The 19414-nt window shown below is 43.0% G+C and overlaps 2 protein-coding genes across 4 annotated transcripts; both read left to right on the forward strand.

Moving 5' to 3' along the window:
- Nucleotides 1-1757: 1757 nt before the first annotated feature.
- Nucleotides 1758-12289, forward strand: LOC133467630 (uncharacterized). Of its 3 annotated transcripts, none has more exons than XM_061752686.1 (6): nucleotides 1758-1968; nucleotides 2063-2151; nucleotides 2355-2406; nucleotides 4353-7346; nucleotides 8155-8229; nucleotides 9272-12289. In XM_061752686.1, the coding sequence occupies exons 4-6, from the start codon at nucleotides 4417-4419 to the stop codon at nucleotides 9489-9491; spliced, it is 3225 nt and encodes a 1074-aa protein (XP_061608670.1). In that variant the 5' UTR covers nucleotides 1758-1968; nucleotides 2063-2151; nucleotides 2355-2406; nucleotides 4353-4416; the 3' UTR covers nucleotides 9492-12289. The 3 variants fall into 3 exon arrangements, with proteins under 3 accessions (XP_061608670.1, XP_061608669.1, XP_061608671.1); XM_061752685.1 differs by having other exon boundaries at nucleotides 1758-1962; XM_061752687.1 differs by lacking the exon at nucleotides 2355-2406 and having other exon boundaries at nucleotides 1758-2151.
- Nucleotides 12290-15128: 2839 nt separating this feature from the next.
- Nucleotides 15129-19333, forward strand: hrh2b (histamine receptor H2b). Its single transcript, XM_061752162.1, has one exon. The coding sequence runs from the start codon at nucleotides 15277-15279 to the stop codon at nucleotides 15934-15936; it is 660 nt and encodes a 219-aa protein (XP_061608146.1). The 5' UTR covers nucleotides 15129-15276; the 3' UTR covers nucleotides 15937-19333.
- The last annotated feature ends 81 nt before the right edge of the window (nucleotides 19334-19414 follow it).

Below are 19414 nucleotides of genomic sequence, written 5' to 3' on the forward strand. Positions count from 1 at the left end.
TATTTACAATTGAATGGTAAATGTTCTCCCTCCTAAGTGAAACAATATCATTCTCTTTGAACAATTTTCAAAACAGCCTTCAGAATGTCTTCCTGAAATGTTCACCCTTCAGTCTCAGTCTCAGTCTCGCTTTCAAAATAAAGATTATTTGTTTTGTTCTTTCACAAAGCTTGGGCGGGCAGTTTTACTGATTGAAACACTTCAAACTGAATCTTATGCGGACTGTCCCTCTCTTCAATTTGTGTGTCAGTCATTATTTTTTGTCTTTAATCCTTGTTGAAAGGAAAGGCTAATAATGTGTAATTCATACAGAAAAAAAGAAAGAAAGAGAAACTAAACATATACACGACTTCTATAAAGAAGACGATTAACTGTGATTACGGAGCAGTAAACATTTATAGTACACAGCTGTAGCCCGCAAATTGTGCCAGGCTAAGCATTACATTATTCGTGTTCGTGTTCACCTCGGGGCGAAAGAACAATCTTCCAAGCTTCACATTCCCCACAGCGGCAATAATGCAATATGAGGGAGAGTTAATGAACACGACAGACTAAGGCGTCACGTACTGCAAAACCTTGTTTGGTGCAGGCCCTTTTCGGCATTTCAGTGATAGGAGAAATAAACGCTAACGACCGCTAACTCATTGGGTGGGGATACTCTCAATTGGTGAATGAAAAAGAGGTCAAGAATCCAAGGACATTTTTTTTTTTTTTACCTGAACAACCAGAATCTGAAATATTCAAGTGACAAAGCAGTGGGAAGTTGACCAATGGAGCCGGGTTGTTGTTGTTTTTTGTCATGACCTGATACCCAAACGAACAAATGCTATTTTGGACTTGAACTGTAAATGGGGAATATCTTTGCTACGGCTCCAGTTTTCTGACAACTTATATCTTATCAACAAACAAATGTAATACTATAATATAATATTGCCATGTCATTTGGTGAAGAAGAAAACAAAAAATGGATACCAAATGCCATGGCCATCCTGAACATATGACCTGAACTGCTCCACGTTGCTGTTTGACTTATTTTACTAGATCTTATTTTACCTCTATTTTTATAGCTGTTCTTAATAAATCTTACTTGTGTTTTGAATGTCTCTTTTAGGTTTTTACGTTTGTCAATATCTACGTTTTAGTGCTGTCTGTTTCTTATGTTGGTGAGGCAAAAGCAATTTTCTTTTGTGTTCTATTCTAACGTAAGAATGTCAATAAATGTATATGCTTGCTTTTCTCTGCAAATAGTGAAAAGGTAATAGCCGACCACTTTTTTTTCCCAGCAGAGAAAGTGATTTTATTAAGAATTCAAATAGCACTCAGTATAGCGCTGATAGGCTTCAAACTCTTACAAAAAGTGATTTGTTTGTATTTCGTTATTTTTTTTTAAGGTTGTAGTGTGTCATACACTTTATATTAGGCTACTTCATTATTTTTGGAATTTTCTGGAGTTTGTGCTTGAATCATGTGTCAAATGACGAGACATTAAATACCCCTACAAAAGTGAAAACAATCTTCGAGTTCTTATTATGTGTTAGCTACAATCTGGTTCACTGAGAGTGAGGAAAAGATGGTCAAATGGACAAAACGCTTCCATTTGCTTGTTTTGTTTTTGTTTTTTGTTTCCTGTGGAGGCATTTCTCATCCTTTGTGCATGCAATTTAAACACGGTCCCTACCTCCCTGATGCAACTCTCTCCTCTCTCCCTCCTTCTCTCTTTGACTCTTTCTCTCTCCCCCCCAAATCTCCAGCTCAGGATGCTGTGAGGAGAGATGACTGTGACGGAAACAGGAGAGAGGTAGTGGAAGAGAGAGAACGAAGACACAAGCCACTGGAGGAGAGGATAGGAGAGTGTTGGAGGGCAGCATGCAGTAGTATCGAGACTACGAAGAGAGGCATATGGAGCAATTCCAACATAAAGTCAGGGGAGATTCAATTTGGGAGAGACTCGGTCCGATCAGTGTGAGTGTGAGTCAGTCAGAGCTGGAATGTGTGAAAAGAGGCTTCACGTTGCACAAGTGGACGACTTGTAAACTGGTCTGTGTTTGAATTGTTTGAAAAGCTCTAAGATGCTCCGCACCTCGCCGACTCTGGCGGACACCAACGAGAAAAGGTCAACAACTTACTTCTTCAGATTTGGACGTCACTCAGGTACGACACCCCAAAAAAAAAAATCCAATCAAAAATGTACATTGTATTGTATGAATTTACATTTGGACTCGGCGAAGAGTTGGTTTAGATCTATATGTAACCTTTCTTTAGTTATTCAGTGACAACACATACATGAGTTCAAGTAACGGCCACCCAAATTCATAGTCCCTCCAGGGATAACTGACTACGTGTTCTTTCTGCAGTTTTGACATGTCTGGATGGCAGTCGGGGGTGAGGATGAAGAGGAGGGCGAGGGTGAGAGGAGTCTTGTCAGAATGTATCCATGTAAAACGTACGACATGCATATCAACTCAATTCTGTTCGCACATTATACTTGGCAGTGAAATCCCCGCTTGTACGCGAAGCGCTGTGAAAGGTACGTCCTCTCGAAGGCTTCCGGTGTTGTTGACACAGCAAGGTTCACAAACGTTTTGGGTCCGACGACCCTCTACTGGGGAGATTGGGTTTTTTTTCTTCCAAAGAATGAGCAGAATCCTAACGCCAATTGAACATACTGTACTACCATGTGGAACAACTATATGCCACAGAAAACATGTATATATATATATATATATATATATATATATATATTTGTTCTATATTTTCTCAGTTTAGCCGGTTTGACATACAGGGATTTATATCCATACCCATGGACAGTCGGTAGAAATGTTGCGGGCCAAGTGAGTCGCAAGTGCCAGAATACATGACATGTCGCTGTCGTATCAGAGGGACTACTTGCTTTAGTAGGTTTGTTTTATTGGGGCGCTGGTCCCCACGTGTAGGTATGGACTTTTTGTGAGGAAAACAAAAAAAAAAAAAGACAATCATTTATAATTGCAAATGATTTTGTGACCACCGAGCACCCTGAACCAGAGTTTGTGAACCCAGCTCATATGACAGTGATAGGTATCGTGCACTAAATATCCAAACTGCCCAATCTCTGTGAAAGGACGCTACTTCCCATTATTTTTTCACCAAGTTACTGTTAGCATCTTTCCAAGATAAACTGAACGCTGAATGCAAGCAGCCAACCGCCAAGACGAGCGAGTTTTCCAGAAGAGCGACACGAGCGCCAAAGTTGCCAAGAAATGATTCCGTTTGGGGTCAGAAACAAAATCCAGATCTGTGCATTCGTCAGAAATGCTAATTTAGCATTTAACTAGTTTCTTAAGGAACTGTTTGTCTATATGAACATGTTCCATTTTTGGTCAAGCTATATTGACGGGCTGCGTAGGGATAATTATTCACAGCAAAAATATCAAAACACTCCGCCTTTTGCTTCGTCAGGTGGTCAAGGGTCACTATTGTCCACCCCACTGAGGAACATAAAAAGGAAAGCACAAAAGTTTTTGCGTTTAATAGTTGTTTGTTTGGTAGCAGGATGACACACACACAAAACCTTCACAACAGCATTCAATTCAAGGAGTGGCAAATGTGCAATCATCAATTAAGTTTTGGTGGATACAATTGTGGAAAAATGTCAGTTTGACACGATGGTTCCTGTGTGTGTCTAACCATTAGATATTCTCCATGAAATAGCCTACACGGTGGATCTCAACCTTGGACAATAAAGCACAATAAAGAAAACGTATTCAAAGAAAAATAGCCTTTCAAAAGATATGTACACTATGTGTCCTATTTTTCAGCAAGAGCACACATGCTTGCTTGCATGTTCAAAGTGCCACCTAATTAAAAACAAATACAAATAAAAAAGGGCAATATGTTCCATGTGGGAAGTCTGGGAAGTATGGTGCCGACGCATAACAGGTATGAGTGCCTGTTCTGCCCCCATTTGTGATGCATACCTGGCAAAATAATATTTCTTTTCCAATTAGAAGGCAAATCCAACATGGGATGCCTGTTCAAGTGTTTAATTTTAGCCCGCGGCCCGCCCGTCATGGGTCCATGACTCACCAGTTGAGAATCACCGAGGTTACTAAAACACAGACAGAAATATAGTGTCGTTTTATATTGTATCACTATTTAACTGGCTGCAAGCACAATAGAAATCTTGGTCTTTTATGTGTTGGCCATTTCTTTTCAGAGGTCCAAATCCATCAAAGGAAGGTGTCAAATGTTCAGTTTATTAGGCTAAAGTTTTGCTGCTTAGGGCGACTTTGTCCATAAAAGCTCCACAGCGTTGCGCAATCTTTCACGGTTCCTTCTTCACAACTGCAAGCTTCTTCCTCTTGTACTTGCAGATGTATTAGCCGGTACAAAAATGAACCTTTGAATCGTGAAACGTTGCAAGCCATCAGCCAGAGGATGGGGAGACGAGCGGCTGACCCGACCACTCCGGTACCGGTTTTGGGCATCCCGGCCTTGGTTGGCGCGCGCAGTTGGAGGACAACAGGAGGCGACACAACCGCAGGAGCGCAGCTACAGACGTGGGGTCTTCGGAGCAGCAGCGTGGGCGTGCAAACGTCCCCGGGGGTAGCGAGAGCACCTTCCGAGCGGTGCGCACAGCTCATGTATAAACTCCACACGCGATCACTTCACAATGCCCACGCCACCAACAGCGACGTTACCAAGGAGTACAAAGCGCTACTACTGCTAACAAACAGTGATAAGGAAAAAGGGGCAAATAGTGAGGAATTGAGGAGTAAAAAGGAAGTGACCTTCCAAGAATTTGTCGGCGAGACTTTAGGGGATGTTGTGCGCAGTGAGGATGACAGTGACTGCACTCCGAGAACAATCGAGGCCAACCCGAATTCTGCAGGAACTGCAACCGATGCGGGCCCACGAATAAAGCCCGCTGTCCGCTACGCCAACGGTAGCGTGGTCGATTCGGAGGCGATGGGTGGCATCAGCGTCGATAATGGTGACGTGACCCCAACTCGCGGAGGATACCAAAAAAGACTGCCAAGGGACATGTTGCTGTTTTCTGCTCCCGCACGTTTCAGTGCATCGCAAAAAATATGCAACCAGTGTGGAGGCAGACGAGCGGCGGGAGTTGAGATTTTCGGGAGGAACGTTCTTACTGCTCCTGCTTGCCAATCAGAGAGCTTATTTCATTCAGACCGCGACTTGCTCCACTCCAGCAAACATCTTCAGCTGCGCCCTAATGAGACCGATATCCGACCGAGCAACCATCAACTCCTGGAGAAGTGCCCGAGCAGAAAAAAAGAGACAAGCTCACAACAAGGATCTCCTCTTCAAGACGCACTGAGACATCAAAAAACACGACGCCCCGCACGTCCACTCCATTCAATGAAAGGACCTTTTCTTACGCATAAACATGCCGCCACCTTAACCCAACCGCAAACCATCCACACGATCACCGACGCCACCATTGAAACAAAAAAAGATGATGGTGTCGACAGCTTAGCAAATATGAGCCTTGGCAATAAAAGCGCCCAAACAGGAAGTCTCCCATCGACTCCTCTCATGGCCACAGCTACCGAATCAAACTGCCCACCGACGCAAACGCATTCCAAATGCCAATATAACGTCCTGCAAAAGGTGTGTGTATCTGTGCATGCTACGCAAGAAAACACTCCATCTCATTTGTACACAACGTCCAATGTAAACTCATCAGGTATTATCCCTAAAACGGTCCCAACTTTCAATTCTACGCTCATGTCCGCACAAAGTACGCCTGCTAGCACTGCGTGTCCTCGCCGCGAAAACGCATCCCAGAATTCGACACGTGCGGCACAACGAACAAAAACAAAAGGTGACTCAAAAGTATCACCTAAATATCGCATCAGATTCTCAGACCGCCTGAAATCCCAAACACAGCCCACACCCGTAAATCCGGGACGTACTCCCGTTGATGTAGCTCCGACGCGGCGAGAAAAAAACAGCTTGTACAGCACTGTGGTCGTAACTGGCCCTGTCAAGCATAATGTTCACTTGAAAGCCAACTCCAATGCAAGTGACAAGCATAACAAAACACAGCCAGTGACCTCAAATTCTGAATTAACACTTTGTGGAAAAACAGCATCTCGAAACGCATCTTGCGCAGCCCTTGATTCTAAATTGGAGACGTCAGCTCCCATCTCCACAACTCCTAATTATGCTTTGTACAGAAACAGAGCCCTGAGGAGCTATTCAAATATTCACCCTTCATCGACACTGAAAGAAAACCAGAAGAATTTCAGTGTGTCGTATAATTCCTCACTTAAAACGAGCAAACACAACAAATCAATGAATCGTAATCCATTTCCCTGCCGTAACAAGCCTTGCCACACGCAAACAACTGACATCCCATCCCAACACACTCATCAACCTGCGCCCTTTTGTTTTGTTCCAAATCCGACAGCAACGCTCGGGCTGTCAAAAGTGGCCAAAAATCCGAGCAAAAGCTGTCATGCGTCAAATGTGATGCGAAGCCATCCTAACAGAACTGACCATTCCAACAAACTTAACAGTGAATTGTATTCCGATGAACAACTATTGACTCGGGATCTAATCAATGACTTATTATGGAATGAGTCCAAAAAACATCCCGTTCTATCACAGGACACAACCCCTCAAAATAGCATTCGCCCAATTAAGTCAAAGGACTCTCGTCTGCAGGGCTGCGTGAACGGGCGACAACAAACGGGCGCACATGATCAAGGAGGCACAGTAAGAGAACACGAGGGACAGTGTGCCACATGCCCGGCAGGAGGAACAGCCCGCCGGATGGATTCAAATACGCTATCAACCGTGCATGCGAGCAGTAAGACTGAATCTAATGCCCATAAACAGACTCATCCAAATGATCCAACAGCCTCTGTCGCAGCAAAAGGAAAATGCGAGCCCCTTTTCACCACACTGACAAAAAGAAATGTCCATTATGAGCTCATGCACATGCAAAGGCTTGAGTCAAACAAATCACAGGTTCAACAATGTCTCAGAGGCTCGAAGTTGTCTTCAATTGCACCAGAACTCCGCTGCAGCGAGGGAGAACATGATACGCGTTGCAATTCCGCATCGCCCCGACGCCTCGGGTCCCGCCAGGCCGAGGCCATCGTCGGCCGGGATTCAAAAGTCGCCGGCGAGCAGGACACGGCGGAACTCGTCTCGGCCCGTTCCCACCCGACCGGTGCGGTTCTCTTTCTGCCTTCTTCCCCTCGCTGCGGGAAATCGGCAACCGTACAACAAAGGCTTGCAAGTGTGGAGGCCGCTCTGGCCGCTAACAAGGACAGAATCAACACTCTGCTGAACATCATCCATGACCTGGAGGCCAGCCACACTCCTGCCACGGGGTAAGAGGAGGTGTGTGTGTGCGTGCGTGTGCGTGTGTGCGTGTGTGCGTGGAACATCATAGTGGTGAGCCTGGTCGATTTCTGTTCCACTAGAACTGAACAAAGCATTTCAAATATTCAAGGGAGAATTGAATGACTATTTTTTTTTCTTTATTAATAGTAGTATTAGTATAAGTATAGTAATTAGTATGACTTTGTAATATGCAGGTTCAGATGTGTAACACAATCTACTCCAGATATTTTTGAGAATGTTCTAGAGTGCTGCTCTTGTCAAGTGAGTCATCATTTGCGCTGGGCTGAATTCTGAAGAGGCTCGCTATTCAAATCAACATCTTTATGAGCATTTCTCTGTATGGAACTCTATGCCAAATTCAATGGAGCAGATAAATATACAGGGAGGGCATTGGAAATTGCTGAGTTTGCTTCTCAATTCTTTAGCTGGGACATAACCGAGCTTAAAATGGGCTTGCAGCAATCTGTCACTGTCAGTCATTCGCATCCAACATGGAGTGGTAATATGTTGTGACCGTCTGAGGTCAACTCTTAGAGCAGAGCTGGTTTTATGTCTGGCATAACGTGTGTCATACCGTTCACTGAAACGAAGGGGCTCATTCTCGTGGTGCAACTGTGCGCCGTGGTTTTGCTCATTTCGTAGACGGATCCGACATTGAGCGGGCTGCGCCGCTGCCCAATCATGCACCCCGGCTTCGCCGAAACACTCGGCTTGCAGCAAACCGGTCTACCAAAGTTTTCGGAAGTTGTCCTGAAATCTTATATGCGTGTTGTTTTGCATGTTTTTTTTTTACAGTCGACGATGCGACAAAACAGGACAGGACCTCAAAAGCTGTTCCACCTGCCAAAAGAATGCTTGTATTGTCTACAGGTTAGTGTTGTTTTGGACCTTTTAAATGCAACTCATGGGTTACATATAAAATCGCGCTAATGGGATCCTCTTGAACATATATATAATATATTGTTTGTAGATTGCATGCAATTAAAATGGATTACAGATCAAATTATATTCGATCACTTACACCCTCAAGAGGGAACATTGCATCAGGCGGAGGCAACAGAATAATAACGTAATTCCCCGAACCAGAGTTTCCGTTAGTGGAAAGGAAGTCAAGAAAGGCGAGGAAATCTAAAATTCTCTTGATCTTTTGAAATAGAATCAAAATGCTTTACAAGTGCTATACAAAGCAAAGCCTGAGACACCTTTATGCTGCTGCTGCTGAGGATGAGGATGAGGATGATGAAGATGAAGATGGAGAGACAGACTGTTTCGCTTGATCTACCCTTGTTTCAAAATGAAGATGTTAGATTATGAAGTTGTTTTCTGGTCATGTTTTTGTCTTGTCCTTAAAGGGATAGTTTGCAATAATACCAAAAAAATAATAATAATAATCATGTTTTTTGTTTGTTTGTTTTTTTTAGGCATGTTTGTCATTATCACTTGTCCGTAGTACAAAAAAAAGATCCAAAATTTCTGTGCCTCTCCTTCGATACACGAGAAACAACCGCGTCCGTAGAGAAACAACCAATCAGAGACCGAATGCGCGACTTGCGAAGTCATAATGACTGTTTAAATCAATATGACAGGACATGATGTCTCGAGGCTAAACCGCTAAGATTGATGGAACACATTGCAAAAACAGCCCAAAAAATCCAAAGATGAAGCGCTCACGCTAGTTAATCCTTCGAGACTTGCTCACCTGAATTTCCAAGGTAGGATGACATTTTTTTTATGGCTTTAGAAGCATATTGCATGACTCCTGGGGCAATCACATTGAACTTTGAGCAGTTCCTCTGTCAAGTGACGCGCCAAACTGAAGGTCAGTTTCATCCTGACCCACTGGCATTGTTTAGCTAAACCGAGTGTGATGCTTGCGTTTTCGATGTACCTGTTTTGATATTTACCTATTCAGCGTGGAGTATGACTTCCGACAGCAGGAGAGGCGCTTCTCGGAGGTTCTTAATGTACATTCAAGCAGAGGAAAACATGCCGACCGTCTTCCTCAGTCTCGTGCGCCGAACTTCAGTCTGCTCAGAAAGGCCATGAAGAACGTGACGACGTCAAAGAAGACGAGCAAAAAACTCTGCAAGATTCTGTTGAAATGGCTGCCAAGGAAACTGAAGCAGGTTTAGAACTTGAAACCCAAACAATTTGGTCAAGGACAGAAGACTTGCAGAACTCTCATATTATCCACTAAGTGAAATAACATCGCAACCATCCGTCCTCTGTTATGCCGAAGATGGACTTTGTACTCGCTTCTGATCTTTATGACTTTCGTTTACACGTGCAGTGTAAGCATTCTTTAAATCACATACCGCAACAATAGTACTTTCACAACTATCGTCGATATGCCGAAATGTTTTCTAAAAGTTCAAACGAGGCAAGGTGCAAAGGTGGAAATATGGGAGCAAGTTAGTATAATATATATACTGGCAACTCAAACAAGCTATACATCACTTGTTAATTCATTTAACTGGAACAACAATGACAGTATTCCAACAAAACAATTACAGAGTGTCAATGCTATTCCAAAACCATTGCTCTTGCACCGACCGAGTGTAGGATAAGATATTAATTAAAAGATCAGCGGAAATAGAAAGACTATTTGTCCAAAACCTCCTTAATTGGATCAGAAACTACGATTTAAAAAATGTCGGATTTTGTCTAATTTACATATATATATTTTCGGAATGTAAAAAAGTATTCACAATCTGTCACTGTTTGGCTCATACATCGACATGCATTTGATTGCAGAGCAGTACAGCTGTCAAAAAAATGCAAAGAAAACAATTACAAAGTTTGGTTAATGTCTGCATGTGAAGGTTCAGATGAAGATAAAGGAAACTTCCAAACACGTCAAAAACAACAAAACATTTGCGTCAGCCACTGGAATCTTTTTGTCATGCTTTTCGTTTGTTGTTTGCTGAGGCTTGTGAGCTTTTTTTTTTTTTTTGCACACCACAAAAAAAAAAACCCTCTTACTCTATATTGTGGGAACGCCGCTGCCGGTTTGAGTCGCGGACGCGACTAATGAGTCCTTTTGACGACGAGACTCACTGGCAGTGTTCCCCGCGGACGAGGAAGGCAAAGAAGGGCATTTGGGGTTTACTGTCACTCCTCCTCCCGGGGTCAAGTGTCCTCCAGAGGGGCTTCGGAGGAGCACTAATCCACTGGTGATGTGAGAGATCGGCTTCTGCGGGATGAAAATGGGATATGACAGGCCGCAATAGAAGAGACACCGTGCTGGAAAAGTGCTTGCCTTGGGCCTTTATGGGAGACTTCATTTTCCTTGTAATGTGTTTTCTTGAATGACGCAATCGCAAACATATTTATTCATTAATATTTTGATGATTGGAGTTGAGTTTGTGGCGTTGCATCATGCAGTTGTTTGTAATATTTGCGTTATAGACTGGTATTATATCCGCACATAGTCAGCCATAGACAGGGTGCAACTCATGGATATTCAATATATTAGGTACAAATACTTATCCTTGTAATAACATATCTTCATTAACTTTGGATTAGATTGCATTGACATTGTTCTATTTTATGAAAACATGTTGGAAAAGGTTCATTCATATCCTTAAATTCTATGTGAAAAACATTTTGATTCTTTCTTATGTAATATTCTCATTTATTGAGATGCTGATTTTGAAGTTCTCATATTGCTACAAGCTACAATCATCCAAATGATCTTAACAAATAAAACTCTTTTCTCTGTGTGTGTAGTGAATTTCCATAATGTGTGTTTCGCTTTTGACATGAATTGTTTTCCTCAATATTCAAATGTATTGAGATGAACACAGCGGTTCAAGCTTAGTTTTCAAGCAATTGAACAAGTTTTAGTTGATTCATTCACCATCAAAACAGGATTTGTGCACTAGCGTAGAGCATACGTGAACATGCCTATTTGGTTTTAGGGAAACTATGAGCACTTTTCTTTCTTTTGTGCTCTTCCTTTCTATTTTTTTAAAGACTGCTAATTCACTAAAAGGGACAATTGATGATAAAAGAGCGCTTTGATGCCGAAGTGCAGCCAAAACATCAGGCAAGTCAGGCCATCAGCGGCCTCCTTGAAATGCTGAGAAGGAGCTCGCTCGTTAGTCCCAAACATCACCTCGGGCTCGCTCGCTTCGCTCTCAACGGCGCGTAAGAGCATGATTGGCAGTCAACGCAGCTCGGAGGCTCCTTTAATTACTGTTGTTGGCTTGTAATCAGTCATAGTCTGCACCCACAACAACATTCATAATCATGATCAGCGACTTTAATGAAGTGTCATTAACAGCATCCCGTATAAACAACAGAGATGTCAAAGTTGATGTTATATAAAATACTTTCATTTGGACTAATCCCAAGATTGGGCCAGCCCACATTTCCTGTACATTGGACTGATGATTTATCGCAAGTTTTGCATAGCTGCATTGCATTGTTCGTCGTCCGTCCGTCCGCTCAATGCACCGCTCGTCCTCATGAGGCCCGCGAGTGAGATGGAGCCGACTTGAGCAGCCGAGCGAAGTGCAGCCTGCGACCGCTTGCTCCCAGAAGCGGCACCCACTCAGTACTCGTGTCCGGCAGGTGAAACAACGGAGTCGCTTGAGAAGCGCGCAATGTCCGACATTGACGTACAACTTCCAACCTGTCTACTTTACATAAGGGTGTGAATAAGCACAAACGTTGAACATTAAGCAATCACATCTTCACGCAACAGACAAAATTGTGTTGGTTTCCTTTTTTTACTGCAATAAATATGTTAATTGTATTACTCGCTGTCAATGGATCAACATCTCCAGTGTTGCCTTTTTGTGTTCTTTTCAAAACACACTCTGATCATCCATCTCGTTTAGTAGACATAACATGAAAAGAATGAGTACAAAGTGCGTGTTGTTATGCCACATGCCCAAACTTAGATTGACAGGAGGACTTCACCCCACATTAGTACAGACAGCAGGTTAGTCAAAGTATGAGAAATTAGAAGACATTCAAAATGTTTCCAAATGCTCACAAACCTGAACCCCGAACTTGAGTTCAATGAAAAATAATGACAATTATAGGGGTTGAGATTATACATTCAGATATGAAAACTGATACATAAAACAAAAATGTCTAAGTAACACAGAATATTCATAAATTGCCTTTTTTTCTTTTCAAGCTGAAGCAATGGTGACTGATTAAGCCAAAACCATGAATAAGTATACCACAGATGGGGGGGAGGTGCATTTTCGGTTGACTGCTATGCCAGTCGGCAAGCCTGTGAAGGGGGGAAAAAATCTAATTCAAAAAAAGGTAGATTGCGGGTCAGAGAGAGAGAGAGAGAGACACACACAACACATTAATAACTGCATTTGGCTAGCTCCAGACTTGATCTGCGATTTGGAAAGAAGTTTTCAGAACAATATGAGGTGAGTCATCCCTTTTTTTTTGGTTGCAGATTTTGATGTATGTACTAAGCATGCTACATGCATTACACTGTGACATCGCAAAAACAATGACCACCCCAAAGACTCAAGCATGCTGTAAACTTCTCTCAGGAAATATAAGACAAGTAATATGTTGCTGAGTAATGTACTGTACGTGCCGGTTACATATTGACAAGATGACCTCATCCGGAAGGAAGCCAGTGATCTTTGTCTCGAGTGAAGAAATGTATCCCTTTTTCATTCCCAGCTCTGGGAGCTTTACAAACAGTAAGTGTCATGTGTTTGGGGCTTTTTTTTTTTGGAGTTCAGTGTATTGTACATGTGAAGTCTCTCTCTGTGGAAACTGTCAGACTGGTGTCAGCTTGAAAAGGATGTCAAATAGCACCCAGCACCGCATCGAATGGGTCCAGCATACACGTTTGACACGGACTCCATCCATGGAAGCTTTCAAGCAGCCCGAGTGCCAAGTCTCATTTTCTCACATACTACTTTCATAACGAGGCAACTAAGAAAAGATTTAGCATTACCTGGTTGTCCAATTTCCCACTTGGTGGGTGGGCAGGTCCACCGGAGACACAATTACTGGATTTGTATACAAGCAATTACAAAGTCCATTTTCCATAACATGTCCCCTTGGGCTGTCTGAATGGTGCCATTGTCTGTGGCCGAATAAAAGAAGAGAGAAAACTCTGTCAGTCCCTGAGGGGAGCCTTTGACATTCATTTCAAAAAAATACAATCAAATATGGAGCATTGTCATTTAGGGACATTGTGAGGCTTTGGTTTGTTTAACCAAATAGCTGGAAGAAGTCTTCATTTTACCTGAGTGAGATTAGCCATTACATTTGACTGTCAACAAGTATCCTGCACACTTTTATGTGTGTTGGTAGTAAATTGCAAGCACAAGCACACCCTGATCGAATTCAAATAGATAAATGAACTATTGTAACATTACATTTACACAGATTCAAGTTCATTTATCGTTCTTTGTTTCACATTTCACATTAAAGCTTCCAAAATGTGCCCATTCAGTTATTTTAAAAGCATGGGATTGCACTGACAAATCTCTTCTCCCACCCCCCTATTTCTTTTCCTGGTGGGCCGTGGGGGGAGTTTTGAATCACAATGTCCTTAAACAGCTTGAATATGTTTATTTTACTCCCCGGGCTTTGACGGGATGTTTTATGGTTGTTGTTTTTTATGCATGGAGCAGCCCACGCTTAAGCAAATGTGTTCGAGCTCCTGTAAAATAAGTTCCATGACTAGGAAGCAGATTTACATTCTCAATGAGTACCAACAATAATTGTTTTGCTTCTGATGGTCATCCAATGTATCCTATGTGGAACAAGCACTATCCATTTGATAGTGTGCCTGCGATGTTACAGAACTCAACCTCCGATTATTACGCCACTTGAATATTTACGGTGGTTGATAAATGGACTGCTTAAAAAAAAAAAAAAAATAGAATAGCACTCAACAATAAATCTAACTTAACTTGGATGTATCAAAATGGTACACCTTCACAACTTTAAAAAAAAAAAATATATATATATATATATATATATATATATATATATATATATATATATATTACAAGAGATGTTGATCAGCGGCACGGTGAAGACTGGTTAGCACATCTGCCTCACAGTTCTGGGGACCGGGGTTCAATCCCCGTCCCCGCCTGTGTGGAGTTTGCATGTTCTCCCCGCGCCTGCGTGGCTTTTCTCCGGGCACTCCGCTTTCCTCCCGCATCCCAAAAAACATGCGTGCTAGGTTGATTGAAGACTCTAAATTGCCCGTAGCTGTGAATGTGTGCGCGAATGGTTGTTTGTTCATACGTGCCCTGCGATTGGCTGTCGAGCGGTTCAGGGTGTACCCCGCCTTCTCGCCCGGAGATGGCTGGGATGGGCGACCCGCGTGAGGTTGAAGCGGTACGGAAAATGGATGGATGGATGGATGGATGGATGGATGGATGTCCATCAAATTTGTTCTGTGTTCTCAGTGGTGATCAAAGTTTGGAATCATATTGCATTTGTGTATTTCAGGTGCCCTGTTGATAAAATGGGTTCTGTTAAAAAGAACCCTAAGATTAATGCATTCATTCATGAAAAAGCGCAATGAATCGAAGCGTGAATGTTGTTTCTTTATCTGTGCCTTAAGTAGTAGAAAATAAATGAATGAATGTGTCATATTGTATAAGATCGTGCTTGGTATGCGTGCGTGCGTGCGTGCGTGCTTACTCACAAGATTCAAAACATTATGTGCAATCAGTTGCTCCACTTTTGATGTCTTTTGTTCCAAGGGTCACGTTAATTCAATGTTTTTATTTTATTTTTTTTCCATCAGGGACTTGTTGACCTCAGAGAGTCGCAGCAGGGAAAGGAAAAAATTGCCGATGCTTGGGAAGATTTTTCCATCCTGCGACCTATGAACTTGGCACACAAGAGCAAGCAACTGCGAGATTTGAGCGTTGTTCCAGTGACTCGGCGCAGGAGAGCACGATGATTTCCACGGCTCTTCACTGGCTCATTCTGCTGTCGTTTATCATCTTGACCATCGGCGGAAACGCGCTGGTGTGTTTGGCCGTGGGCCTCAGCCGGCGACTGTGGCGCATCGCCAACTGCTTTGTGGTGTCGCTGGCGGTGACGGATCTCCTGATGGGCTTGCTGGTGTTGCCCTTCTCTGCCACTCTGGAACTACGCAGCGGGCGGTGGCCCCTCGGAGGCACCGTGCGCAACATCTACGTCTCGTCGGATGTCCTGCTGTGCGCCGCCTCCATCCTGAGCCTGTTGGCCATCAGCGTGGACCGATACCTCGCCATCTCGGCGCCTCTCAATTACTCGTCGAGAATCACTCCTCCCAGAGTGACGTTGGCCATCGTCGCCATCTGGGCCTCGTCGCCGGCTGTGTCTTTCGTGCCCATGCACCTCGGCTGGAACACGGCGGACTACAGAGTGCAGCACTTGGACTGGCACGTGGGGCAAGAGCACAAGGAGGGACGCTATTGCCAGTTGGAATGGAATAACAACTACATTATTTTCTATGTCTTGTGCTCATTTGACCTTCCTCTGCTGATTATGTGTGGGATGTACCTTTGCATATTCCGAGTGGCACGCCAACAGGTGAGTATTTCGATGGGTCGTTTGGAGTCACTGGCCTGAAATCCTAAAGTCCTATCAATGATGCAATTGATCCTGCCTTGATGAAAATGAATTTTCAGATCGTACTATCGATCTTACAAAATTAGCTGCATTATGACTCAAATCCACTACTCAAAATCTCAAAATAATCATTGCTTTACTTTCCTGCGTCACGGGCGGCAGCAGACAGTATACGCAAGGATGCGCGAAATTCCCAGCAGCTGAACTCCACCTCCTCTAGTCCCCCCAGGAAAGACATAGAGATGTTCTCAGAGCCGCCGTGAGACGCAGCACCACCAAGCGTGTCGTAGGTCTGCAAATTGGCTCGCTTGGCTCCGCCTGCATGAACAAGCTCCACAACCTAATGGTGCCCTAAGGGTGATATCACAACTCATCCCTCCTCCACTTGTGGAGAAGACCCTCCAAACCCTGATCATCCAGCCTTTTCCCAATGGGAGCCTCGGTTTTGATTCGGAGGAGCTGATTCTCATTCACAAACAGAAGACTTGAGATCCGCCCATGCAACCTCCAATACAGTAGTGATGGTACTCAACTGCTCCAGTATTCCATGAAAGGAACAGGAAATACATTGAACCTCTCAGGATTGTGGCTGGACTTTCCTCTCCAGTACTTCAACAGTGAGAAGTTTGATCCCACGCTTGTTCACCTCCTTAATTAAATATGCCAATCCAGAGGTGTCACAAACGACAGTCCGACAACATTCAGAGCATTCAGAGTATTCAGGGTGAACATCCTCCTGCCACTGCAAAGCTGGCATCAATAACAATTATACAAGACCGAATTGTTGAAATAGCTCCTTTTTGGGTTTTTTAGCTCATGGCTCATGTTAGTGTACCGAATGGTGTGGCTAGAGAGGGAACAGCAGGTCCAGTACTGAGTCAAGACACTCTGTTGTGGGGGCTTCTGCCATCTAGTGGCTCCTTGGATCATCGCATGTTGCCTTCACAGCACAGCTGCTGATAGAAGCCATAGAAGGCAAGGGAGCGTGACACAAGAGAGGTTTTGCTCCATCTCCTGCAGAGGCCATTGTGTGCCATTAATGCGGGTCACCGTGCAGCCATTTCATGCTGGGATATCATTTTTAAAAAAATTATATATATCTATATCTATGTACATGTACATCCACACTCACTGTTACACCTTCACTGAGTGGGAATTGAACCCACGCTGCCCGCAGGGAAGGAAGTCAGACAAGCGAACCACGACACCGTGACCATTTAGTTGTAGCGACGTTATGAAAACATTGGCAAATTTCAATTGCCCCAGGAGGAACATCATTTCTCATTTGGGTCTTGAACGGAAAACATTTTTGCAAAAGGCTGATTTAAACGTATCATGCCAAAGATGATACAATTTGTGGACCATAATTCATTGCAATCTTATTAATGACAGCACAATTTGTCCATGAGGAAAAACAGAACAAAAATCATTGCGGTGCTCGTATATTCGGCATCACAACAGTAACGCATCTTTTAAGAAATAGCAGCAAAAAAAAAAAAAAAAAAGACAACAGCAATTCAATGAATTTTGTTTCTCAAGCAGGCTCCTTGACTTGAGCAGGTCAAAGTTCCCGACTTTTCAACTGTGCCAGTGAAGGTGAATGAGTGACCAACAAGTTGTTTTTGCGCGTGCTATTCAAACGCTTGATTGCATCCAGACAGGATGCTGACGACTGAAGGATTTCCTGCAGACTCTAAAACAAAGTTTGTACAGTTCGATTGCCACCAGCACAATCGCTGAACTACCCGATATGCTGCTCTTAAGCAGATCTTTAACTGCCTATGATTAGAGCTTTATTCTAAATAATAATAATAATAATAACGAAAACTACAAAAAAGAATATACACTTTTCTGTCCAGAATAAAGTTGCATTGATAATTGAATGAAGAGAGGCATTTGATCTTTGCTTACTCACATTCTGAAAAATCGCTTCTCTCGCAGGAATTGCACACCATCAAACTCCCATTTAATACTCGTGATTATGACTATTTTATGTCCACGAGATGGCAGTAACAGATAGTGACCCAGAGTAAGAGCGGTTGCACTCTGATCGTCTCTGTCTCATCCACTCGGCCGATTAAGAACTTTAGACGTGCAGCAAAACAATCATTGAACACACGGTCCAGAGCAAATTTTCCTTTTGATGATTTGGTTCATGTGAATAGTGCTGTATGGAAACTATTCCGTGGACAAAGACCGCTCAGAGCTTGTTGGGGGAAAAAGTACGTATGTGCAAATGGTATCATACTGTTCAAATACATTCATGCATGCATTATGCAACCATTTAGAGTCGGTGTATTTGTGTAGGCGGTGAGGGACAAAAAAGAGACAAATCTTGGTCATTTCTCTACAGCTATTTTGGTTGCAATAGGAGAGTGTAAATGCTGCCCCGCTGTGTTGGAATCAAATTCCACTTTGGTGTTTGTGGAGCCCAAGCAGAGCACAACAGGATCGTGTTTGTCAAGGATCATCCACATTTCTTCGAACGCAGAATATGGACAGCAAGATGACCAGATTAACATTACATACCAGATTTCTAAAACGTCGTTTGATTCTATTCACAAATCTAACATTCATCATATTGCGCTTATGTTATTTACTGGGTGTACGACACACACTCGAAACATGGCAGACAAGCAAAGTTCCATGTTTTTTGTTCCATGACTTTTTTTTTAACAGAACAACAATTCCCTATTGAGTAAAAAATGGAAATGCCATAAGGGTTGACAATACTGTTCATGCTTTTTGCGTGAAACCGAAATGATCTTGAAAACAAACTACCAGGTGTATCAATATTGTTGACCCACTCAGTGAAACTGAAATGAAGGCGCTACTTTATTCAATGGAATCTGTCCTTTTTGCAAAATGCATACCTGCGGACTGATATCCGTATCCATGACAGAGAGGGAGTTTTGCATCCTTCTCTCTCCCTCCAAGCATTTCTCACGTGATTGGAGAGGGAGGAAAACTCTCTCCTGTCTCCACAAACAAGCTGCAAGATTGCATAACCAGTTTTGGAAGCTCTGCCTGATGGAACAGACTGTGCGTTTGTGCACGCTCGAATGTTGCACGTTTAGGAACACCTACACAAGCAATCTAAGGTGATCGAAAGCCAGATACGAGCTGGATCCAACATGTTTTCTTGACTCCTACTTTCCCATTCTTGCTGCACTTTCATAAGGTTAAGTTTTCTACCGGAGGGGGCCTGGGAGCCTTTGACTTTTGTGCAGTATCTGCAACGATACTCGACTTTTGCGTGTCCCACTTGCATGCGAGTTAACAATGAATGATGCACCTGTGCTTCATTTGAATTGTCATAGCAAATTAATTGATATTATATTCCAATATGATGTCGTTCTATGTGCTGATTATAAAAAGGCTTTTGTTGAAAATAATTTGGTTATCAACATTAACCTGCACATTTGTAACCTAGTGGATACTGGGTTTTATAAATATCAGACGTTAAAGAGCTGAGATG

Source organism: Phyllopteryx taeniolatus, chromosome 17 (assembly GCF_024500385.1).
Source record: "Phyllopteryx taeniolatus isolate TA_2022b chromosome 17, UOR_Ptae_1.2, whole genome shotgun sequence".
NCBI lineage: Eukaryota > Metazoa > Chordata > Actinopteri > Syngnathiformes > Syngnathidae > Phyllopteryx > Phyllopteryx taeniolatus.

Coding starts and splice junctions, on each gene's coding strand:
- LOC133467630 (XM_061752687.1), top strand. CDS start 4,417: ATGGGGAGACGAGCGGCTGACCCGACCACTCCGGTACCGGTTTTGGGC. Junction 7,347..8,154: donor AGCCACACTCCTGCCACGGG/GTAAGAGGAGGT, acceptor TTTTTTTTACAG/TCGACGATGCGACAAAACAG. Junction 8,230..9,271: donor AATGCTTGTATTGTCTACAG/GTTAGTGTTGTT, acceptor TTACCTATTCAG/CGTGGAGTATGACTTCCGAC.
- hrh2b (XM_061752162.1), top strand. CDS start 15,277: ATGATTTCCACGGCTCTTCACTGGCTCATTCTGCTGTCGTTTATCATC.